This window comes from Anastrepha ludens, chromosome 2 (assembly GCF_028408465.1).
Source record: "Anastrepha ludens isolate Willacy chromosome 2, idAnaLude1.1, whole genome shotgun sequence".
Taxonomy (NCBI): Eukaryota; Metazoa; Arthropoda; class Insecta; order Diptera; family Tephritidae; genus Anastrepha; species Anastrepha ludens.
Genome location: NC_071498.1, coordinates 106,143,051 through 106,170,181, shown reverse-complemented (window position 1 = coordinate 106,170,181; position 27,131 = coordinate 106,143,051). Strand labels below are relative to the sequence as shown.

The 27,131-nt window shown below is 34.5% G+C and overlaps 1 protein-coding gene across 1 annotated transcript in view; it reads right to left on the bottom strand.

Moving 5' to 3' along the window:
- The window catches only part of LOC128871700 (protein held out wings-like), an 89,280-nt gene that overhangs the window by 29,083 nt on the left and 33,066 nt on the right, over window positions 1-27,131 (bottom strand). The window contains exon 3 of the mRNA XM_054113674.1: window positions 9,996-10,112. Coding sequence (XP_053969649.1) covers window positions 9,996-10,112 — 117 coding nt within the window. The remainder of the gene's footprint in view (window positions 1-9,995; window positions 10,113-27,131) is intronic.

Below are 27,131 nucleotides of genomic sequence, written 5' to 3'. Positions count from 1 at the left end.
CGCCGGGGTAAGCCATAAGTGCGACAATTCTTGGCCGACATGTGGGTTCAGCAAGTCATTTCGATATTATTTTTATTTATTTATTCATTTATTTGTTTGTTAATTTTTTTTTATTTTTTTTATTTTTTTTTTTTTTTTTGTAATATATTTATTTATTTATTTTTTTATATTTTTTTTTTATTTTTTTTTTATTTTTTTTTTATTATTTTTTTGTTTTTGTTTGATAACGAACTCTTCTACAATATCAAAATAAATAGATATACGTTTTTAATTAATATATTTCATTTCAGAGTCTATATTTTCATCTGAGCTGATAAACTAGAAATGATATTAAGAAAAATACTTCAATAGAATAAAAATCGAGTTTTCCAAAAAACGGGTCATCTTAGCAACCGGGTACATACAATATGAGACCAAAATTTAACTAGTATTAATTTTATTAACGTTCCTTAAGTGAATATCTTAAATTTTATTTCTTTATCACTTATTTTTTGTTTTTGTTTGAAAAAGAACTTGTTTAAGTTTTTTTAGGATTTACTTATACATAGAGTAAGTTTGAAACAATTTTTTAATATTTTAAGAAATTTCATTTAAACACAAATTCTGTATACATTTTTAATATGACATGGAATATTTCAAAACGTTGGAATGAAATAAAATGTTTGTGTTAAAACTGGTTATTTTAGAGATATATTGGACTAGAATTTTTTTTTTTTTTTTTTATTAGTATGAAATGGCATTTTACCTGATATTTCCCTGATATGTGTGATCAAGCAATAAAAATTTCACATGACATTAAAATTAAAAAAAAATAACTACAACATAAACTGATGGCGCTTAAAAGTGAACTGCTATTATTCCAGTTCAAACTAGTAGTTTTCCCTGCAGGGTATCTTAGCACAAAGAGCAAATAGATTTGTAGTGTATTAAGTTTTAAAAAGCGCACACACACATCCACATACACAGTGTAACTATACATGAATCTGTAGATGAATGCACAAATGTTGGTTGCTGATGATTTTCACCCACTATTTTCAGACCAAAACCAATTGCTCTGCATGTTTGCCTGCTATGGGCCACGCTTCGGTCGCAAAAAATGCGGCCAATAGGCAAATAAGCTGCAAACAACTGAGTTAGGTATAAACCAAAACAAAAAAAAAAAGCAAAACGGACCTAATCTACATACTACATACATTCATCTTATGCATGTTGGTGCATTTTTTTTCTCACTTTTCATTACTTTACTGGCGCACAAAGTGTGCATAGTCGTTGATTGTTGTCAGTTGCTTTTCATTTGCTGCCAAGTTGACAGTTTTAATTTGATAGTTGAGCAACAGTTTACAGCTGTGCATGTGCCACTGTCATTGACAATGCCGGCTGTCAGCCAGTCGACGCCGCTGGGCGGCGTAGTTATAACTACGTATGAACTAGTAAATGCGTTTGGATGTATGTATGTATGTGCATATATGTATGTGTAGAGCGCAGCGTTTCACAAACTCCGCGAGTGAACGCATACCAGCAGTGGTACGTGAGATAGCCGAAGGTGGTACGGTAGTGAATAAAGATGACCAACAAAATAAACGAAGGATAAATTTTATTTTGATTTTATATATTTGCACAATTTTTACATTTTATGGAGTGCAAATGCCAGACTATATTGCATTTTTTTTGCGCTTTATGCATTTCGACTTAAAAGAAAATCTTCTTCTGTGAATTTCTCTTTCAGAACCAGAGTATGAAGCTTATAATGATAGAAAAAAACATTTTCACAGTTTTGTAGCGCATTGAATTCGGTATAATAAAGCTGAAATGATTAAAAAATTGCGTTTTTTTTTTGTTGGTGTAACCTTTTTTTTTTTTGAAACTTCAACCTTTTTTTGAAAAAAAAAGACTGTATTTCTATAGGTTTTAGCGAGTAGGCGGATGAGCTTACTAGGATAGGGATAAGATCCTCCTTAAACCCCGTACCAGTAGAAGTTCACTTCAGCCCGATGGAAGGTCCCACCAACCTGTGCGCTTTCCAGGTAGACATTGTCGAACTATAACATATTAAGAAATAAAATAATTGCTTCGTCATGGTCGACAAGGCATCTCAAGACCAAAAGCGGATCTCACAGGACACTGGAAGGTAGGAGAGCATGCGGCGAGGTTAGAACTACCACACAACATATGACACAATTGTGAGCAAGGAAGAAATTCCTTTTCACTATCTCTGCAATTGTCCAGGTTTATTAAAAGCAAAACTATGAGCTTTCGGCAAACCATTCGTCACATTGAAGAAATTTCAGTATGGAAATTTAGGTTTCTTCTTTTCTATACACAACGAAATGGCTATAGGAAATAAGACTCATGAAAACCCAATCACCAAAACAGCAAAGGATTGTGGTGTGAGAAAAGCGCCAAACGCTAATTAAGTGCTTTCCAAAAACTCAAACACCAACTAAATACTTGGCCATCAACACACGCATAATCGAAAAAAACTTCTTTGTCCGCGTAAATTAAAACTAGAAGATGCATTTGGTACCCAAGAACAAACAAACACAAGTTAAAAAAAAACTCTAAACTTAAAAAAAAACATGAACATTTTAAGAAAAATTTAAAAAACTTAAAAAAACAAATTCAAAACAAAAAAATAAAAATTGTAAAAATAAAAAGAAAACCAAAAACATTGTATAAAAAAAAAATTTTAAAAAAATTTAAAAAAAATACAAAAAATTAAAAAAAATACAAAAATAAATAAAACATTAAAAAATAAAACAATAAATTAAAAAATAAAACAATAAATTAAAAACTAAAAAAAAATTAATAAAATAAAAATAAAAAAACATTGCAAAAAACTAAATTCAAAAAAAATAAAAATAATCATTAAAAAATAAAAAATAAACTGTGCAAATAAAAAGCTTAAAAAACGTTTTTATGTGTACATTGTTTAAGCTTTTTATTTTTGGTAAAGCACGAAAATAAACAAAAACACAAAATACTTCATCAAAGTAACTCTGCGCAGCCGCCATTTTCTATAAAATTAGTTTGAAAAAAAAAACAAAAAAAACAAAAAAACAAAAAAAACAAAAAAAACAAAAAAAACAAAAAAAACAAAAAAAAACAAAAAAAAACAAAAAAAAAACAAAAAAAAACAAAAAAAACAAAAAAAAACAAAAAAAACAAAAAAAAACAAAAAAAAAACAAAAAAAAAACAAAAAAAAACAAAAAAAAACAAAAAAACAACAAAAACATATTTTGTGCAATTTACACAAGTTAAAAAAAAACCTCCAAACTTAAAAAAAAAATAACATTTTAAGAAAAATTTAAAAAACTTAAAAAAAATAAATTCAAAACAAAAAGTAAAAATTGTAAAAATAAAAAGAAAACTAAAAAAATTATATAAAAAAAAAATTATATAATAGGTCTATTTATAAGTTCGTGCGGTTTTACAACAGATGGCGTAACTTGATTATTATTCCATCGATCCACATTTCCAAACATTCATTGGAGAGCTACTGTCGTAAGGCACAAACGTCAGTATAAGTTTTTTATTTGAAGCGTAAACAACAATATTTTTACCACACTTGAAAATGTCGAATTTCGTGCCAAATAATGTGTTTTTGCGGGGAATTCTTCTTCATTATTTTAATATGAAGAAAAAAGCAGCCGAAAGTCATCGTATCTTGGTGGAAGTTTATGGTGAGCATGCTCTATCTGAGCGAACGTGCCAGAAGTGGTTTGCACGCTTTAAAAGTGGTGATTTTGGCTTGGAAGACGAAGAACGCGAGGGTGCGCCGCCAAAGTTCATGGATACCGAATTGGAGGAATTGCTCGATCAAGATCCGGCTCAAACGCAAGAAGAGGTTGCAAAAACTTTGGGAGTTGATCAATCAACCATTTCCAAACGTTTAAAAGCCATGGGAATGATCCGAAAGGTAGGCCATTGGGTGCCGTATGAATTGAAGCCAAGAGACGTTGAACGCCGTTTTATGGCATGCGAACAACTGCTTCAACGGCACAAAAGAAAGGGTTTTTTGCATCGAATTGTGACTGGCGATGAAAAGTGGGTCCATTACGACAATCCAAAACGTCGGGCAACGTATGGATACCCTGGCCATGCTTCAACATCGACGTCGGCGCAGAATATTCATGGCCTGAAGGTTATGCTGTGTATCTGGTGGGACCAGCTGGGTGTTGTGTATTATGAGCTACTGAAACCGAATGAAACGATTACGGGGGATGTCTGCCGACGACAATTGATGCGTTTGAGCCGAGCACTGCGAGAAAAACGGCCGCAATACGCCGATAGACACGACAAAGTTATTTTGCAACATGACAATGCTCGGCCACATGTTGCACAAGTGGTCAAAACATACTTAGAAACGCTCAAATGGGATGTCCTACCCCACCCGCTGTATAGTCCAGACCTTGCGCCATCCGATTACTATCTCTTCCGATCGATGCAACATGGCCTGGCTGACCAGCACTTCCGTAATTACGATGAAGTCAAAAAATGGATCGATTCGTGGATTGCGGCAAAACCGACCGAATTTTTCACAAAGGGAATCCGTGAATTGCCAGAAAGATGTGAAAAAGTAGTAGTAAGCGATGGACAATATTTTGAATATTAAATTTGTAACCATTTTACGTCAATAAAGTTTGAAATTTCGAAAAAAACCGCACGAACTTATTCATAGTCCTATTAAAAAAAAATTATATAAAAAAAATTAAAAAAAAAGTACAAAAAAAATTTAAAAAAAATACAAAACAAAATTTAAAAAAAATACAAAAAAATACAAGAAAAAAATCAAAAAAATTATAAAAATAAATAAAACATTAAAAAATAAAACAATAAATTAAAAACTAAAAAAAAATTTATAAACTAAAAATAAAAAAACATTTAAAAAAAAAACTAAATTAAAAAAAAAATAAAAATGAACATTAAAAAATAAAAAATAAACTGAACAAAAAAAAACTTAAAAAACGTTTTTTATGTGTACATTGTTTAAGCTTTTTATTTGTTAAAGCACAAAAATAATCAAAAACACAAAATACTTCATCAAAGTAACTCTGCGCAGCCGCCATTTTCTATAAAATTAGTTTGAAAAAACAAAAAAAAAAACAACAAAAACATATTTTATACAATTTATGACATTTATAGTACAACGAAGCACCGTTTTTAATTTTTTTGTTCGTTTTATTTCATTCTTGGCTAATTCTTGCCGCCTCTACAGTGACCTAATGCCTTAATATATTAAACTTGAATTCAATAGGGGCCTAAAAAATTCACTCCACACTAATGGAACACTGGTAAACTCGCTAAGAAGATCGAAATGCCGTATATTCAGTTAAGAAAGTTCATTACAAGTATAAAAAAATGTTAAGCTTTGCTCAAATCTATTAGGTACAAAACTTTTTATAGCTTACTCAATATCAGATACATTTTCGGAGCTAATAGCATAGGTACTACTCGTATCGCTTCTAAAGCAAAAACTTCATCTCCTTTCAATAAGTGTTTTTTTTTTTCTTGGAATATTGATAGTAGGTCAGTCAGCCATTTAATTGCCAATAGTTGGCCTCACTAGAAATTATTATTTCTAAAATTCCTATTTACTTTGGAATGGACTTTATATGTATGCGTGCAACCTGTTATTATGAAGTCTTCTCAAAAGCATCGCATTCCATTTTCCAATCGTATGTCACAAACAAAAACATAAATAAACTTTATTTATAAAACTATTTTGAAATTTTCAATAAAAACTATTTTTCTTTTTGTTTTTCAAAATTATGTTCACTTGTATGCATGTCAAGGTCTGAATCAAGCTTCTGCGTCCACCCACATAAGTGACGCGATTAAAAAACATTTCGATTTTTTTTTTAACTAGAGTGACGTCTGTCTCGTACGGTCAAATAATTCGTACTTCGAAAACAATTTCCTATAAACATAGTATATATGTACAAACCGGCAGGCAGACATGTATATAAGAGGGATTGTGCAATATGCAAACTATTCTGTTAAAAAAAGCCACCACTAGTCGTAGTAAACAACATAAATTTATGGCAAAAGCAAACTCATAAATTTTATCGAACAGATACATCTGTATGGGCGTACATAAATATATGAATATTTTTTAATATTTTTCTCTAAACAATTTTATTTAGAGCACTTTACGCGCCTATAAGTTCGTAGGTATTTCCTTCATAAAACAAAATGGTACTCTTTTTTTACTTCTGATATTTTCATGGATTTCACAATTTTTTTATGTTTTCTCTCGTCAACCTGCTTACGTGGGTGTTCGAAGAACACCTTAGTTCGGATCCCGATTTTGTAGAATGCCAGTATTGATTTTCAAGATGAGCACTTCTTTATACACACATACATACTTTAATTTTATGATGAAATTTTGCACGGCGACCTAAAAGATCTATTGTGCTCTACATACTCACATACATTCATATGAGTGATGACACAAAAATATGAAAAATGATGGAGGTCCATTAGTGAAATAACAACGAGTTTCTGGGCATGCAAACATAAAAGTTAATAAAAATATTTTTTTTTATTTATTATTTAAAAAATATTAAAAAAAAAATTTACAATTTAAACAAAATATTAAAAAACAATTATTCAACAACTTTATTTTTATTTTTTATTATTTAATAGTTTTTAATTTTTAACTATATTGAATAAATATAAAAAAAAACAAAAATATTTAACAAATTTTTGCTTTTCAAATATTCCAAAAAATATTCAAAAAAAGTTAAGAAAAAAAAAAAAATGTATTAAAAACCCACTAAAACGGAAAAATTATTAAATAAGTTACTTCAAAAAAATTTTGTTTTTAATATATTAAAGAAAAATATTACAAAAAAGTTTAATAAAATAAATTTAAAAAAATATTCAGATAAATTAAAAAACAAATTTATTAAATATATGTTATTAAAAAATATATATTTAAAAAAAATTAACAAAAAATACGTAAAAAATTGTTAAATATATTTAAAAAATAAAACAATATTATAAAAATATATAAAAAAAATGTTCTTCAAATTTTAAATACAGGGTGGCGCACGAATCGTGCTACAAAAACAAAACGTAATAACTTTTTTTCAGTGTGAGTAATCGGCTTTTTTGTTTTTTATTTTGCAGATTAGTATTTAGATTTACAAAAAATGGAGGCTTGGGATACCGAAAAGAGGATTTGGATAGTGCAGCGGTACCATGCTTTGCAGTCCATCATTTCCGTCCAAAGGGAATTTAGGCGGGAGTTTGGCGGCACTCCCCCGAGCAGATGGACCATTATGAGGCTGGTGTATAAAGCAAAACCAAGTAATTTGACTGAATTGAAGCAGTCCATCACAACAATAATTGAGGCGATCCCGACTTCAACCCTTCAGTGCGCAATGAACAATTTTCTCATCAGGTGTCGCATATGCGTGAATGAGCATGGAGGTCATTTACGTTCTATTATTTTCAAAACTAATTAGTTACATAAAATAAAATTGAATTATCTATACAATAAAAAAACAAAAAGTTAAATACATTGATTAGAAAAAAAGTTATTACGTTTTGTTTTTGTAGCACGATTCGTGCGCCACCCTGTATTTAAACAAAAATTAAAAAAAAATAAAAATAAAAAACAATCATCAAAAAGAAAAAAATATTATTAAGAAATAACATTCAAAATATTTGAAGCATTCGCGCATAGCTCTCGCAGAATTATTTAAAAATTTGCATTCTTGCTGCTTACAATGTTTTCATATTTTATAAACTTTGCCAAAATTTTATACGCTTCGGTGGTTGAAAAAGCAATTACCAAATAATTCAAAATCTACCAAAAAATTTAAGGTGCATTGAAAAATTCCCTTCACACAATGAAAATATGCAGCATTAATTATTGGAGATTTTATCGGATTTCAAAATAGCAAGGATCAACATATTAAGTGATTGTCTTTAAAAAAGTGATTTTCCAACATTAGCATTCACATTATATAACGCTCATATTAGACTCTAAGTTATATTTCTTTCATTTCTACTATGAATCGATGTTTGGATAAACAAATTCTTCGTAGCTCTGAACCCGGACAACCCTACTAAGAATATCAACGCAGCACTGCTTGGTCATTTTCAACAGCCCCTGCATCATGGAAGATACATTGCTAAATCCTGGGAGAACAGCTAAGTAGCACTCATTGGCAAGGGTTATCCTTGATTTCTAGGCTGGCATTTCAGTGATATTAACGCTGCATCTTAAGTACTCTGTGCGGCCCTATATTCCAACTTGGAACTCTAACAATTGATGATAAAGAAGTACTTAGACCTAAGTGAGCACTTTAAAACCTGCATTGCCTGGTGTCCCAATACGAGTAGACTCTTTGCGCGTTATCAGGAGGTGGTTTGCCTTATCCTCATTCACGGCTAAGTCAACCACTTTTCTTCCTTTTCTAAGGGTGCGTGCATGTCAGAGATGCGATAAGCGATAAGAGCGTCGATAAGAGCAGCGACAAAAGCATAGCGTCGAGCTTTAGTTTTGTGTGGTGTATAAAACAGAGCTGCGATAAGAGCGTTAGTTGCATTTGCAATTTAAGTTTTGAAAAGTGAAGAGCTATAATATTTATAATAATGAGTGATTCAGAGGAAGAAAATATGTTGTTGTTGACGCCTACTGCTGCATATTATCATCTACATAATACTGTAAGGGAAAAACGTCAGTTTTCGGCGCATCCTATAAACCAAGCAAGACTAGAACTCGGAGAATTTCACCATCTCTATAATAGTTTGAGACAGGATCCAAAAAAGTTTTTAAAAAAGAATATATGAGAATGACAAGCGATACATTCGATTATATTCTGTCTCAAATTTCGGATCGACTGCAGCATAATTGGCGAAACTGCCACAACAGACCAATCTTGCAAGAGGATCGATTGATGCTTACAATAAGGTACATACTTACGAATAATTTTATTGGAGAAAAATTAACGTATTCATTGGTAAATAACAAAAGAAAGAAATATTTTAAACATTTAGAATATTGTGAATCTAAATCGGATATTCATTGTTTTGTGCATTGTCATCACATCTAGCCGTGGTGTTTTCAGTGTTACATTCAATATAAATAGGTATTGATTTATTAACCAGTTCATGTATCAGCTGCAATACTTTGCCACAATTTATCCAAAATGAACCTGTTGTGGTGATTTGGATCTTTTTGATCCCAAATTGCAGGTTTTAAAAATACTGCACTTATAAAATCTTGTGTGTCCATCATCGATAATAGCGAAGAAATTACTAGCCTACAATTTCAACGCTCTTATCGATGATAGCGAGCGAAGAGTGAGTTAGCGCGCTGCTCCGACATGCACACTTCTATTAAAATACATGCATTAATTTTCTACGCTTCGCTCTTATCGACGCTCTTATCGCTTATCGCATCTCTGACATGCACGCACCCTAAGCATGAGCATTTCTACGGCGGCCAGCGTAGCCGAATGGGCTCTTGCGCGACTACCATTTGGAATTCAGAGAGAACAAAGGTTCGAATCTCGGCGAAATACCAAAAAGAAGAAAAAGTTTTTTCTAATAGCGGTCGCGCCTCGACAGGCAATGGCAAACCTCCGAGTATACTTCTGTCATGAAAAAGCTTCTCATAAAAAATCTCTGCCGTTACGGAGTCGGCTTGAAACTGTAGGTCCCTCCATTTGTGGAACAACATCAAGACGCACACCACAAATAGGATCAAGAGCTCGGCCAAACACCTAAAAAAGGGTAAACGAAGCCAGTGTTGAAGTAACGAGCCTGGCGCCTAGGCCACTGATACTATAACATCAGCGCACGCGAACAGCATTAAACTCTTGCTGTATATTAACATCCCACGACGGTTCATGAGAAGATTTACTTAATTTTATATTTAGTATTTCCTGAATCACTACAAATGTTTAGGTAAATCTTGTTTTTTTTTTAGTTTTATCCATAATTTCCTTTTAAATAACCTAAAAATTTAATTTACACTTACCTTCTTTTTATCTCTCATCGAGCCTTTGCCTCGAACCATTATTTTACAACCAGTCTCTTGTTCTAATTGCTTAGCTGTCATGCCACGTGGGCCCAAAATTCTGCCAACGAAATTGAACTGCAAAAAATGTGAAGAAAGTAATAACATAAGCAATTTGTGGTCACATATTTTTTTTTAAATTCTTGCACATGGCATATTTTTTAGATTTTACTTTCGGTCATTAGTCAATATTTTCAGAAAATGTTTTCATAGCAGATTAAAATTTAAAAATATTAGACAATTTATTTAACGTCGCGCTCACACCTAGTAATAAAAAATATGAGTGCATATGCATATATAAGTATAAAAATATGTGTCTGTATATAAGAATATGTGCACATAACACCTTCATATCTACAACAAACAACAATGCACGCCCAAAGGCGGTCATTAAAGAAAACAAATGTCATGATATTCAAATTATTAAAAAATTGCAACATTCTTTTGGCCAGTTAATGCGTTCAACAGACTCTAGGAATTCAAGGTTAAGGCATGGCATTAACATACTTTTGTATAAACAATTGCTGCTACCGATAAATTTAATTCCGTTTATTCGTTTTGTTTCGCTTTGCTTTAAGCAGCTCTGTCAGAATTACGACTGTCACAGTAAACTTCAAAAGAAAAACATGAAACACTTGGCAAGTCAAACAAAAATTCCCTAAAAAACAGCTTTTCAACCACTTCGTTCGCCTAACGAAAAAAAAAGTGACTCATACGCAGTGTACACCCAACAACGGACCACGAATCGTTTGGGTAACCACACTTATGTAGAAGTGCATCACTCTGCCAGCGGGCAGTGAAATACTTAGCAGGAAATTAGTAAATTGCTTAAGGCGTAACACGCCTAGTATCGACACGAAAATCCAATCAGTTAAATGAAGATGTAAAACCAATAGCAGCGGAAAAAAAAATTCTCGTGTGCAATGAAACATTTAGCAAATCCAACGCTCGCTAGCCAGTACGTCTGCCCGCATTTCAGCGGATCATGTAGCCAAACGTACAAGAGTGTGAGTACACAAATGCATTTTTGCACTTAGCACGTTCATACATATGTACGTGGTGGAGGCCTTTCCACTTAACCCACCTCCAAGTGGAGAACCCGACCTCAAACGTGCCTACCCCCAAGACGTGTCGCCACTTTGTTGCTCTGAGTTGCCGCATCTAATGACTGAGGTTCAATATGGGGGCTCCTACAATACTACGTACTTATGCGCATACATATATATGTACATAACAATGCGCTGCTTTGCTGCATGATTACATTTGCATGCACGTCTCGTGTGTCGTGGCGGCTTATTGATTTGCTGACTAAAAGCATTCGCATTGTTTGCATTGTTGTTTGATGTATTTATTTACATGTATTCATATATATATATAAATACATTCATACACACACATACATACATACAGCGATGTATAAATGACTACTTGTCACTTTGCTGTTTTCTGCCTATTTATCTGCTCGTCAGTATGCAAGTCTATTTAACTGCCACCATTATTTATATGCCGCGAGGGAAAAATTGCAATTGTCATTCCTAAACGAATTAGATTTGTCGTTAAGTTATGATTTTCGATTTGATTTGTTGGCCTGTAAATCTGCTACATTTGGCCATTAGTCGGCTGAAAGCCATAAATGGGTCATCATTTAACACACACCCATTTAACAACACTATTCCTACTACAGGGTCGTTCAAGTTCTAGTATCTTTTAAAACAGATATTAAGAAGAAAATCTCCAATTTACTGAAACGAGTTCGATTTCACTCAATAACCAAATAAAATATAATAAAAATCCACTGCGAAAACGGCGCATGTGTAAAAATGAGCAAATTCGCAATATTGTGGTTATTTCTGTGTGCTAACAGAGAAAGGAAAATCAAACGCATAAAGCCACCAGAGCATGTTCGATCTGAACCGTTCTATGAATATTATAGTAGGGTGGTCTGGTACTGTAATTGGGTAATTTTTATTCGAAAATACAGCTGAAAATGACTTTACTTTTAATGGAATGCGAAAACGAGATATGTTAACGTTTTTTTTTATTTCTTTTTTTTGGTTTATTTTTTCTGTTTTCTGTTAATTATTATTTTTTATATCTTTTTTACTTCATTTTATTTTTTATATTTTTTTTTTACTCCCAACTCTGCTTAGATTCGCCAAAAGCGCTGACATCTGATGTCTACTTTAGGTATTCATAGAGGTCGGTCTCCATCTGGTATCGCAAGGGACCAAAAGGTCTATGCGTGGCTTATTGCCAACCAGGCTAACCTAGCCTAACCTTTACTTCATTTTATTTTTCACATCTTTTTTACTCTTTTTCTTAGTTTTATTTGTTTATTTTATTTATTTACTTTTTCCTATTTACTTAGATTTTTTTTCTTTCGGTTTTTCGTTAAATGCTGAAATTTATAAGAAATTTTAAGATCAAAGCTGTATAAACGCTTTACAAAGCGGTTAATCAAATCGATAAAAAAATTAAAATGGTTTGAGTTTTGTTCTTTGGTTTGCTAAACGCAGTACTAAAGAGTATAAGGACTTAACAAATTTGCAAACTTATTTTATTTTTTGTTTGTTTTGAATTTGGTTCGTTATTCTTTTTTCATTTATTATTTTTCTTTTCTTGATTTTGTGTTATTTTTAAAAAAAAAAGTCTAATTATTTTCATTCTATTTATTTAACGTTTGTGTTGTTCTATGTTTTATTTTATTTTCGGAAATACTTTTCTTTTCCGTTGTTGTTTGCAAAAATTATAACTAACCTTAACTAATTTCAAAACTAAAATTTTTTTGAGATTATTTTTTTTATTTATTTTTTTAATTTTAAGTGTTTTGTATTAATTTTTTTTTTTATTTATTTACTTATTTTTTGTTATTTTAATTTTAAGTGTTTTGTATTAATTTAATTTTTTATTTATTTATTTTTTTTTTTTTAATTTTTTTTTGTATTTACTTATTTTTATTATTTTATTTTATACATATTTATTATACTAGGTTTTATAATAATTTTTTTAAATTATATATTTTTTTATTTCTTTAGACTCTCTTAACAATTCACTAGGAACTAAGTGTATTTAAATTGAACAGAATTATTTTATTACAGTTGCAAAAATCCCGTGCCTAACAGAAATTGTAAAATTTTTTTAAACGTTTGGCCAACAAATACCTCATTTATATTTATGTATAACTAAGATAAGGCGGCCGCCGTAGCCGAATGGGTTGGTGCGTGACTACCATTCGCAATTCACAGAGAGAACGTCGGGTCGAATCTCGGTGAAAGACTAAAATTAAGAAAAACATTTTTCTCATAGCGGTCGCCTCTCGGCAGGCAATGGAAAACCTCCGATTGTATTTCTGCCACGAAAAATCTCCTCATAAAAATATCTGCCATTCGGAGTCGGCTTGAAACTGTAGGTCCCTCCATTTGTGGAACAACATAGAGACGCACACCTAGGAGAAGGAGCTCGGCCAAACACCCAAAAAGGGTGTACGCGCCAATTATATATATGTTGATGTCATTGGAAAAGAGTTGCATAATCGAGAAGTCATTGGACTATATGCTGAGCCTGTGTAGATAACTTAGCAATCTGCAGAACCAGTGAGATTACCTTTGAGAATTCTTAGTCTGTTCTGAATTGCATTATTATTCACAATTCCAAGATCGCCTCAAATGCTAAGATTCGTTTGCTACCACAAAAATTGGAGAAAAAGTTGTGGAAAGAGTTGTGAGAAATATTTCAAAAAATAAACCACCAATTGTTCACATAAAGCATCAGACTTTAAATATACAGCAGCTTCAAATTTACACTGCAAATATGCAAATATGTATGCACAAATGTACCTACACAACTTTGATGCGAGTATTATACCCAAAAAGCTTTCCCAAACAAAAAAAAACAAGCAAAGCACATCAAGCACAACAGGGGAAATTAAATGCGAAGCGATTACAAATATTTACTTGCACATTTGGCAGCACTTGCAACGAACGAAAAAATAGATACATTGCAGTAGGTTAAATCTATTTGCATGCATGTATGCCTACACACACACACACACACTGGCAGTGTGCAAAATCCCATATTTGCGCAGGTGTAAAAAATAGTTGTGGGATATAACTAATTCCACTTTAATGTGTGTATATATGTATCTATGAGTATACAGAATACCTATTCGTACTATTTTTATTGGGTATTAAAATGCATAAAGAGACAAAATAGCAAAATTGATCATAGGACAAGGTAAGTAATCAAAATGCAGCGACACGAATTGCACTGCAGTAAATAACATTTTCGCACCAGTTAAACGCTAAAGCTTAGTACACTGAAGCGTAACACACCCACGCACTTGCACATACATGAATTTGCATTGTCGCTGGCCAACCACCGGCAACAGCAGCACCAGCAACCGCGCAGGACAAATTTGGACTAGTGAAAGAAATGCCTGGTTAATAACTAGTACGATTTCGCCACTTGCGAACTAGTTCCCTAGCCGGTGTGAGTAGTGACATTTCCTTTCAAAAGTAAGAAAAGTAATAGATCATCAATGACGACTCTATGTCTTCGAATGCCGAATAAGTAGCCGATTTCACTCGACTTTGAAACGATTTCTGTTCTTCTTGAATTATAGATGTAAGTACATGTATCAAAGTTGATTTTTAATAAAATTAGTTGGATAGTTTCACAAGATTTTACTAAAAATTAGCTTTTATCAATTGCAAATGTTTTATGGTGATACTAAGCTAAATACTCTCCATCATAAGCTACGACTTTCTACCATCTTTCTGGCTTTTTGCGCATTTTATCTTCAAAGAAGTGATCATCTTTCGAATTGATCCAATTATGCAGACGATCAAAAATTGATTGACCTTCAAAACCAAGAACTATACTACAATTTTCTGAAAGTCTTGGAAGTGCTGAGTCCGGCACGTTTTCAAAATATTTCGACTTAAAAGTAACACAAAACCACGATTTTTTATATACAGCTTTAAATTTCGCATAACTTTCAACCGCATTAAATATTTCAAAAAAGGTTTCTTAACGAAACAATCGAATCTAAGCGCTCCTCCTGCGCATCTCAATACTCTACCTTAGCCAGTATGTATTGCGGCATTAGCGCGAGCTGAATTACTTTTCTTTTCACATAGATATAGTTTCTGGAATTCAACACTGATTCGAACTTGTTACCCATCTGTGGAATTTGGCACTAGTTCCAAACTATCAAGAAAAAGATAAAAGATTAATACTTTCTAGTAATTCGCAATATAGAATTCCCAAACCGCTTATGTGGAAAAGCGAAGGCAAGGGAACTAACACAATTTACTAAAAGCGCACAAATTCGTTTCCAGCGAATTTCCCTGCTAGGATAGCAGAGAAACAAAACTGCAACTGAAATCTATGCACAAGTGTATGAGTATGAATGTACCTATGTATATATCTGCTAGATTATAGAGCGGTGCAAATTCAATACGAAATTCGTGTTAGCCTAGTTATTTTAGAACAAGACAATAGCGAAAATATAAAAAAAAACGACAATAACTACAAATAATTGCTAACAATGCAACACCTACGCTGAAATCCAACAACAACAAGAAATAAATCACCAAATCGCCTAGCCAGTGCACGACATACAATTTGAATGTCAAGCGCAAAAATGATAAATGTTGCTTATTAAATTGATGCAGTGACGCAGCCAGGGGGCTGGCGATCAAATAGTGGTTGACGGCACATGACTGACGGCGGTAACGATGATGGTGATGACGATGACTAAAACAAATTAGCAACAACAATTCTACTGCATGCAAACGAAATCGAAATGACAGAGGTGATACAAAAGGAACGGTAAACTAGAAACAAGTGTGACAGATAGAAAAAAAGGGGAATAGATGGCAAAGTTCAAGCAAACTCAACAAAGTGGAAATTATGTAGCATTAAAATTTAGCAGCTCCATAGGATAGAAAAACCTTTGCGAAAATAGAGGTAGGTAGGTAGGTAAGATGGCAAGAGTACCCTAAGTACTCTACAAGTAGCACTTACGTGCCGTTTTGATACCATAATGTGGATCACTAACTGTGAAAAGATTTAGGGAGGAGAGAAACCCGTCTACAGCCATCCAGTGCTGTTGATGTAGCGGAGGAGATAAAAGGGATCTAGACTGGAGAATTTCTTCAAGTCATCCCCAAAGGGCACGCTAAGGAATCTCAAGCGCCTGGCCGCCAGAGCCGGACATTTGCAGAGAAAGTGTTCCACAGTATCTTTCTCTGCAGGATCCCCACAGCTTCTGCAATAGGGGATAACCCAGTGTTCAGTGAACACCGCAATGTGTTTGGAAATTGAATGGCGGGGGCTTCCCATCACCTTAAGCGTTCTCCTTCTAACGTATTGAGGCCATAGTGGTTTTGAAATAACACACGATGAGACAGACCTCCATATATCTTGCGCTTTTTTTAGAAAGAAATTGTGTAGTTTCTCTTTAACGACGGCCAAGGGGATACCGATGTCTGAGAAGGGCACAGCGGGAACCGGTTCTGACAACCCCTTCCTGGCAAGCTCATCGCCAATTTCATTTCCCTCTATATTCCTGTGTCCAGGAACCCAGATAAGGGAAATGTTTCCTGCACGTTCGAGACGTTTGAGTTCCTCCTTACAGGAGCCCACGAGAAAAGAGCTGCAATACGGCGACGACAGTGCCTTGATTGCAGCTTGACTATCTGGAAAAATATTAATGTCTCCCTCCCAGCAGCGATCCCGAAGCATTTTGCATGGCTGCAGGATTGCGAAGACCCTTGCTTGAAAAACGCTGCTTGTTTCCGGCAGTTTAATGGAGGCCGAAATGCTGGCTGATTTAGAGTAAACCCCCGCTCCCACTCCAGACTCCATTTTGGTTCCGTCAGTGAAAACTTCTGGTATCTATATCCGTACCGACTCTCCCCTCTTTCCAATCTTGCCTGCTCGGAAAGATAGCCCTAGCACAACCCTCAAAGCACAGTTTGCGGATGGAGAGGTCAGTGCGAATAACAGAGAAGGAAGGGGAGATCTGCTTCAAGATGCTACTATGTCCTACAGGAAGTTGTCTCCAAAGGCCAATTTCCTTCAGCCTAATAGCGCTCTGAGCAGCAATGGATTTAACCTGCAGATCCACAGGAATTAAGTGGAGAATAACGTTGAGCGCAGCGGTGGGGTATGTTCTACAGGCCCCAGTGATGCCCACACATGCAGGTCTCTGCACTCTCTCTAATTTAGTGGTGTTGTAGCCCCTCTGAAGAGCTACCCACCAAACTAGGCAACCGTATGTCAAAATTGGCAGAACCACTAAGTTTTACATCCAAAGTACGACCCCATTTTTTGCCGAACATACATTTTCAGGCGTAGAAGGCTATATTGGCCTTCTTAACTCGATTTTCTATGTGCAGCTTCCAGTGGAGCTTGGGGTCAAGTATTACACCAAGATACTTGACTTCCGATGAAAGATTAAGACACTGGTTGTTAAGTCTTGGAAGCTTAAAAGGTGGAGGCTTGTATTCTCTACTGCGAAAATAGAAAATATTAAAATAAATTTAATAGCTTGAAAATAATATTAAAACCAAAAAACAAAGCCAAATAATTCGTAACATCACAGTTTTCACTTTAGTGCGAACTGTAGACATAATCGATTATAGTCGCGCCCTAATATTGAAGTACCTAAAATGTTAGCTCGACGGGACAACGATGAGCCACCAATCATGGAACTGATGCCTAGTGTTCCTAAGAAAATGATAGGTTTCAGTGCTCTATCTGGATACATTATTTTGAACAGCAATAAATAGCACTCAATGAAGACGCTTCAGTATCTTTAGTAGCTTCAGATATTCGGTATCATTATCTCTGTTTACATTTGTCGATGGCTATCGCATCTTTTTAATGGATACCTGTTTGTATCTTAAAAAATTGTTTTAGGATTAGATTAGGATGGCAGCGGAGAGTTTCAAGAAACAAAAGTATAATATCCACTAAGTGCCATTTTGATGCCATTGTACCAAAATAACTGCGCTAAAACCAATAAGGGCAGTTGATAAAGATGATGTTGAACAAATCCTGGAAGATGCCGCCTCCTATCAATAAATTTGGACATCAACTGCTGCACAACTGTCTACAGTAAATTTTCATCCTTGCAGCTTCTTCAGAAATACTTACTGGTGTGGGTAACAATAGACATGGGTTTAGCTAATATATACAAGGTGGCAAAAGCCTCGATTTACTATTAAAGATATCAGTGCACAGACAACAACTCGACTAAATGAAACTACGGCGACACGCTAAACGTGAAGGAGCTGCACTCCAGTCACCTTCGGCAATAGGCAATAATTAGCAAAGACTACTGAGCGGAAAAAATCTTGGAAACTCAGGCAAATAGCTGTATGTTCTTGCCCCCAGAAAGGGAGTCAGCGATGAACACTATCACAAGCCCACAATCTACCATGCACCCGTTGACATATAAGTGGTTATCTCAGACAAATATGTCAAATGTATGGGAGTACCAGTCAGATATCGACGAAAGAAGAGTATCAAAAGATATATAAAATCCCGTTTTAGGCCAATAAATATAATCAGTGCTCTGCCCAATGTAGCGTATAAAAGAGAGATAAAGCCCTAATATACCCTAGCATTTGTTACTTCCATTAGCCTAATTTTTTGTGCATCACAGCAGGCACTATGTTGTACGGATCAGTGGAAGATCTGTTGTAAAGAGATGCATTACAGCGTTGAGAGCATCCAGGTGACAAGTTCACATCAAGCAAAAAGTGTTCAGGGGTTTTTTTTGCCTATCGCCCCAATGCATATCGCTCTCTGTATTTTGTTACTGGGTTTAACAGCTATCACTAAGCTCTCTTATGTTACTGAGAATGAGGACCAATAATATAAGGATGGCCAATTTTTTCATAGATAGCAAAACAAAAAACCCAATTTCACCGAAAAATTAAAAAACCAAAAACAAGGTTCTTTTCCTTCTTCAACCAACAAAAAAACAAAACAAAAACGTGTTTGAAAATTAAAAATTACCGAATATATGCGAGTTTTCAGTTTTTTAAGAGTATATTGCATCCTAAAATAAATATTCTAAAAATAAAAATGTTTAAAAATAATGTTTAACATTGAATAAATCTCCAATATTCTTAAATCTTATTAAACATTTTTCCAGTTCGTTTTTTATTATACTCAAGCATTAAATAAATGAATTTTCAGAAAAATTGAAGACAATGTCGAAAATACTTGGATCGCTTGGCATGAAATCGTAGAGTAGCTGCTCTTACGAAAAGATTTTCAATAGGTGCAGAAATCTTGAAACCGCTTGATTTTATGAGAACCAGGTAATTTCTGTATTTTCTTTCGAGACAATTCTTGAAAGGTAGAGTTCGCAAAATTTTCTTACTAGGCCTCTACCTGTGTTTCATGCTCGTCCAACTGTCAGCAACTGATGGGAGTCAACAAGCGCCAAAAGATCAAATCAATTTAAACGTCGCATTCGCTCAAGTAAATAAATTCAATATCAATCAGCCATTTAAATCGTTGGTTCTGTGCAACAAAACGCAGTCGGATGCCAAAGTGGTATGCATGCAACCCGGTCACAGATTGTGGCGAGGCGCAAAGCAAAAGTGCACAGTTGATTTGGATATGCGGCCGGTCAGAGTCAAAATCAACGTCAACAACAACACTAACAATAATAATAGCATCGTTTTCAACCGCAGTGTCTGCCATGCCACCAGTTGGGCTGCTGCTATGCAAAAAACAAAGCAGTTAATCGAAACTAATACACAAACCGACATATTTATATCATATCTTATACACAGACATACGTAAATACCAACACATGAGCATTCACAAGCATAAATAACTGCATCAAATGCAAAAATAATAATTCATCATTGCCAGCTATCATCCAGTGGCACGACTGAATGTCAGCATGCGCGCCCGACTGACTAACTGACTGACTGAGTACTGCCGCCGATTGATGACGGCTCTATTTTTGCCTGCAGGCATTCGTGGTTTAATTAACTTTATTATTGCTGCCAAAACAACAACAAAATGAGCAACAAACATACAGCAGTACTCGAAATTCGTATAATCGTCGCGATCGCATTGAACAATCAGTCGTCGCCTTATCGGATTTTAATAATAAAGGATTCAATTACTACAACTTTTAAACTAGTCTGAGTAAACTGAGTTGATATGATGAGATCATCGCATCGAAATAAGGGCGGATTTCTCGACGTATCAGCTACTAGACTGGCTATGACTCGGATACAAAATTAAGCGGAAAACAATAATTTTCAATTGTATTGAGATGCTCGTACTAAAGTGTGTACAATGAATTTAATGTTTAGCATTCTAATGCTTAGTTCATGAACATGAAATCGAACACTGTATGTACTGTTATATGTACTGTGTAATATGGTATTGGGTCAAGTAAAAAGTTCTGATTATTTGCTAATATGCGCCGTCCTGTTCGATGGCTTTTGTACATTTTGAAGGAAATTTTTATTTTTATTTAGTATATATTTTTTTATTTTAAATTAAATATATAAGCGCAATAAACTGAAAATAAACAGTAAACAAAAAATCATATTTTAAGTTTATAAGAACGAAAAAAATAAGACCTACATTAACTAAACTTCTAAACTAAACTTATGAAGTTAGGCCAATAAGTTCCAGAAATTTTCATAGTTGACGTTGCGGGCACAGGCCCCATATTTTACTCGTCAAGCTACCACTTTCCAAATATTTCTGATTTTCTGGCCGATACTTTTGCAGTGAGAACCATTACAAAAAAAAAATTAATAATAATTAATATCTTGTGCTCATTAAGCACTTTAATTTGCACCAAAAACCTTCTCACAAACATATAAAGGCTTGGAAAGTATTATGGGGTCTCTTCAAAGCCGATTGGAACCAACCACTACTGGCTTACTGAATCTCCGAGCCAGCATAAGTTACGCACAGACCGCTTTCTCTTTTTAAGTGGCTCTCGCGAGGCAGCTGAAGCTTTAACTTTGACTTACCCGCGTAACTCTCGCGCAATTACGTTCTGAATATTGCTACAGGTTACTCCTACTTATCCAGAATAGACCTCGATATACTCAATATATCTTCGGCATGTGAAGGCGCACTTCACGATACTAACCACGACTTGCCCACTCAAACCCACTCCCTTAATACCCCTCTCCCTCTGGACACAACCCGAAACAGTACGCTCCGTGAGCCTACCGTTAGATAAGTTAGACGATGACAATCGGTGACCACACAGCACCGGAAGGGCTTAGAAAACTACTACAACAACAACGTAAAGCCTTCTATCCTCACCTAATTAAAATCAACCTTTCATTATAAAATTCACGGCGAGATATTGAACGATCGATGAGTGAAAGCAAGTGAACTACATCAAAAATTTTAACAAAGTTTGGATAACAAGTTTCGAGCTAAAATTAAAAATAAAAAAATTCAGTATTCCTTATTTCAATTTTCGAAACATTTTTGATCCACCCTCGAATATTCGAATATATATTGTACATTAGGGCGGGTCGATTTAAAAATCGCTCATTGCTCTGTGAAAATCGTATTCTAGGGATCAAAATAAGAAACTTTGCCGAAGGAACCATACCTCTAAAACGAATTCTGATGTCCCCCATTTCAAAATATCTCCATTTTTGGCCTTACCATGAAAAAATCAGCTAAACGGCTATGTTTTTTCTTTATTTTTATTTATTTATAATAATATCTATTTTTTCTCTTAAGAAATTTATTTAGTCAGAACATATGTAAATGAAAAAATTAATTTAAGTGAGTTATAGAAAAGAAACTAAAAAGTTCGACTCAAAATGGGGGGACATCAGAACTCGTTCTAGAGGCATGGTTCCTTCGGCAAAGTTTCTTATTTTGATCTCTAGAATATGATTTTCACAGAGCAATTGGCGATTTTTTTGCCTCCCCACAAATCGACCCAGCCTCCTTATCGTTCCTCGGAAATATTAATTTGAAGTGTTATATTGTAATATTAATCGTGAATCTAAAACTTAATTGATTTAAGCACCAAACAATGCTGCCAGATTTATATATTTTAAACGAATGATTCAATTTGTTTTGTTACGTATAAAAAATTATTTATGATTCAACTTGGAAAATACCTCAATGTCCCAAATATTTTATTTTTATTTAAAATAATAAGATACCACCAAACTGGCCGTTTTTTTTCACAAAATGAACTCTGTTTTGAACTCAGTTTTAAATAAAGTTTTATTCATTCACGAGTACCCCGAGACGCCAGCTCAGGTGCCAAACATTCTCCTCGTGCACCAGACGGCATATTGAGCGAAAAACCTCCCATGTTTTGATGTCCTCATCTACTTGGCGCACCTTGTATATCAACACATTTTCGATTGAATTGTTACTAATTAAAAACTGTGCCCATTTCTTGATTAGCAACCAACTAAATTTAGTGAAATAAATAAAGAAGTCAACTAAGCTAAACATTAAAAACGTGTACTAAATATAGATGCAGTTGCCAACATAAAAACCGTTCAGCAAGCCACGAACAAACATACGTGCAATACATATCTATATGGGTACTAAATAAAACTACGCACCGCACAGTGTCGCACTGTCTTAAGCAATGGAAAAAAGCTTTTTAACGTTCGTATATTACAATGAAGTGGGACGAGAACTGTTAGATGTCTAGTAAGACCATTCTGAAATTTTCACAAATCGGTCTGCATAATTTATTCACCAAGTTCAAGCGCTCACTGACAAGGATCTTTTTAAATCAATGAGGGCCCTTGCGTTATGCCCTCCTACGGTATGCTCAGAAAACAGGTAAACAGTTTATGCTCCGACATACACAAGAACGGCGAGTTATCTTACAAAAGTAAGCACCTTCAAGATTTTATGGTTTTTTCTCACGAAAAAATGTTCAACCAAGAGCAAAAGACCAACCGCAGATATGGCAGATGATTAAGTTCCAATCCCACAATGATTCCTGTTTTCCAAGCACTGTTAAGGTTCTAGGTTTTGTGAGCTACAGAGGAGTAGTTATGCCACCACATTTCTTTACTAAAGGATGTCGAGTAAGTTCTGCTGCATATCGCTAATGAAACCCTGGATTGATAGTGTATGCCGGTGGCAAGCCCATACATCCTTCAGCAAGACTCTGTTCGTTCACACAAAACGATGGCGACGCAAGATTGGGTAGCTGAAAATTACCGTAACCACTTAACACCTAACTTATGGCCGACTAACTGGCCAGGCGTTAATATTTTGGATTTTGTTCCACTAATTAAAAAACAAGAATATGAGTTTGAGTGATGGACATCTCCATTTGCAAAAATTAGAAATCTTGCGATAGAGAGATTAATTTTACATTTCACTGATCCATTCTGCAAAAGTCGGTGCTTGTCATTAATTAAAAAACACTGAATATTGCAAGGACTATTTCTCTTTCACTTTCGTTTTCGATTTAATAAGTGAGGCGATTGACTCTTTATCGCTATTCGAGAAAATGAAATTCCATATTCCTCAGCGCAGCTTACAAATCATATTTTCTGGTTAGGGATGGTTAGAACTAAGTATGCTTCTAATGCTCCGATTTCTGGAACTCTAAGAGAATTTAATATGGTTTCAAATCATATTGGCCTAAATTTTTCCTCTACAAAGCACTACTTCAAAGTGTTACTAAATCTATTGGCGGAATATTATTATTCTGGAAAATGTTTGAATTTGTTGGGCAGTGTAATTTAACAAAGTTTAAAAGAGATTTATTTACTTGTTTCAGACAAAAATACACGGATCTCTATCATATAAAATTGTTTTTTTTTTTTGGGGTTATAAATATAACTAAGTGCTTTGAAGTTCATTATATACATATATTATTATATTTGAAAGTGATGTTATGATATGTTAAAAAAGCTAATAATGTTATTATTTTCTGTATATATTTTTTTTGTTTTTTTCAAAATTCCCGCAAAAAGAACCTCAGTTATGCCAATATTCCTCAATCACAGTTTGGCCCACTGTACACAGCGCACACTTCAAAACATCAACAACCGCCAACCACCAAAAAGAACTGTGCCAAGTTTTCGCTTTCGGCACCAACAAATCAACTGCTCAAACTGGGCTAGTGGAAAAACGTTTTCGCTTTCAGGCGCATGTGCGCGCATGCGCGACCGCCGCACACGAACGATGGGAAAATGCGTTAAAAACCAGACAACTGTATTTACATGCGTAAGTATGTGTACATATTGGATTTAAATTTTGCTTTAAACCTGCACTTGGTGTGCATGTGAAAACAACTGTAACAAAAAATTTTTACTTTTTACAAGTAAATTATTGCTTGTCGTTGAATGTGCACGAATGTGATAGCAACAGAAACGATATGTTTATGCTGGTTATAAATTATGTACGTGGTTGCTTTGTTTTGTACAACTACTACTCACATTTTGTACTTAGTTAACAGTAATTACTGATGAACACTGCAATGCAAAAGTTAAAACTCGACGAGTAATACAGCTTTTGAATAATATAAAGTAAAAAATAACAAGAATGTATTTAGTACGCAAGCTAGTGCAGTTTGCAGTGACATTATACGAGGTGCGGTCATTAAATAATGAGACTGACGCGCTTATAGAAGAACTACGCCTGCGCCAAATGCCAGCGATCGTGAGTTGCTTAACATGAAGCCCGCTCTTTCGAATGCAATAACTCTCGCTTGTGTAAACAGTAAGGCTAAGCATATGGCTATGATGTCTTTGTTTGATGCGCACAATAACGCTTAAATGCAACAAACGAGCAACAAATTGCGTCGAAAATTTCACATCAACTCTATTGAATTATTAATCGGATTTATTGAGCCATAGTGCACTGCCACCTCTGATGTGATCTAATGTAGTTGACCGCGAGCCTACGATTGAAGTCTTCTAATAAATTTGAGCACTTCCTCGGGCTTTTCGTTCCATATGGATTCAGAGTTACACCGCCTAGGTGTTGGAGGTCTTTTGAGGCTGCACGTTGGCACAGAATGTATCTCAACGTCCAGCTCGCAATACCAAAAGATGATTGATTGTGCTAATCCTAGTTTCCTGACATAACGAAGACTACAATTACCCGTATAGTATCCAGTTCTAGAATTCACAAGACCTCTCTATACAGATTGAAGAGCATATGTGATAATCTTCTAGAAGAAATTAAAAATTGTGTGTGCCTGCCTCTGTTCTGAACTTTCCATCTAGCGTTGTATGCATTCCCGGCTTTCCTGGTAGTGGACGGTTCCCTTTATGTGGAACCGCAGAAGTGTCCTGGAATAACGAATTTTGATGCAACGCATAATTTCATTGGAGTTCGTCTGTTCGCTGCCGTCACAACCTTCATGTGCTGGTACCTGGCCTAGCAAGTCGGTATTCCTCACTTCCGAGGTATTGAGGGCAACGAAACTTTCCTCAACAAGTGTATATGTCATTGGGAGAAACTGCAGGGCACATTAGGTTGTCTGGCTGCCGGACAAAATACAGATCAAAGTAGTACCTCTTTTCAACTTTCGGCAGACTCTGCTGCAAATATCTGCACCACGGATATCCATTTGAAAAACCGTGGTATAATCGCCCATTGGAATTAAAAATAATGTCTTAATGTTTTTTTACAAATGGAGGGGTCTACAGTTTTAAGGGGTTATATACCTTGTGTTGGACTAAAAAATCGAAAAGTTTTTTATGGCATATTCTAAAAGTACGTCATCTTAAATATGTAAATTCAAAAAATCATAAAGATCGGAGCACTAAAACGAAAGTTACAAACCGAGGAAGCGCACGAGCTTTCTTGGAACGAGAAGTGCACGCAAAACTTTAGACGCGATTATCTCGAAGTCGTGTTTTTTGAAATTTACTATTATTTATCAAAAACTATTTGACCGATTTGCACTTTTTTACTTATTCGAAGTTACAACCTCGTGAATCTGAACGGTTTACTTTTTATAAATATTTGCATAGTTCGCTGGAATTATATTAACTTTTTTTTTTTTAATTTTCAACCCCTCAAAAAACGTTTTTTTGGTGCAAAGAGGTTTTCATATCGAGAAAATATATCGAGAATTGGGTAAATAAACCGTTCAGATTCACTAAAAAACATTTTTCTACAATAATCATTTAATTTTTTTGATTTCAGTTGAGCTGCTCAAGCGCTACCGTGATCACCGCAAGGCTCTTCTAAAGAACGGCGTTTCGGGAGAGGGGAGATATCCAAAATAAATAATAACATTTTTTAAATAAAAACACCAAAATGTATTCTTCGAGAGTTACCCTTCAGTATGATATATGCCTCATTTGAATAGAAGTTCTAAAACATATTTAAAAAAAATTATGACAATCCTCCATTTTTTCGGGCTCACAAGGTATATAACCCCTAAAGCCTACTCCGAACGGCAAATGGCTTTTATGAGGAACTTGTTCATGCCGGAAATACACTTGGAGTGTATCAGATTGAAAGTATGGATTACCTGTCTCCACAAGGGCCTAATCTAAAATAGATATCTCGATATTTTATCACGCAATTGCACTACAGGAATTTTAATGAAATTTGTCACGACTTCCATATATCCTCTGAAACTTCCAATCCTTTTGGCAGAAATAGTTTTCAGTCAGCGCTGAGCGCATCCTCAAGTTTCAAACTAAGTACAAAAGTCTGAAAAATGCAACCCCTTTTTACAAAAATTTAAAATTTATTAGTCAGAACTTTTAGAAATATTGAGCGTATGCAGTTTATTATAAATATTTCAGTTTTTAGTTTTTTTATTACATTTTTGCATAATTAAGTGCAAGTTGCAAGTGGCTACAAAATACCCCTGATTTTTGACAATTTTTTTGCTTGCGTCTCGTATTTTCGTCCGGAAGAAGTACGTTTGACAATTTTTTTTTTATATTGGCAGAAAATGGCTAGCACCCTCAGCAAAAAAAAATATTGTTAAAAATTAACCTTGGCTACAAAGCCACCTCCAGCTTGCACTTCATCATAATAAAATTTAATGGGTCATACAACTGCAAGCTCAAAATTATTCTAAAAATTCTTATTAAATGCATTCAACTTTTACAAAAA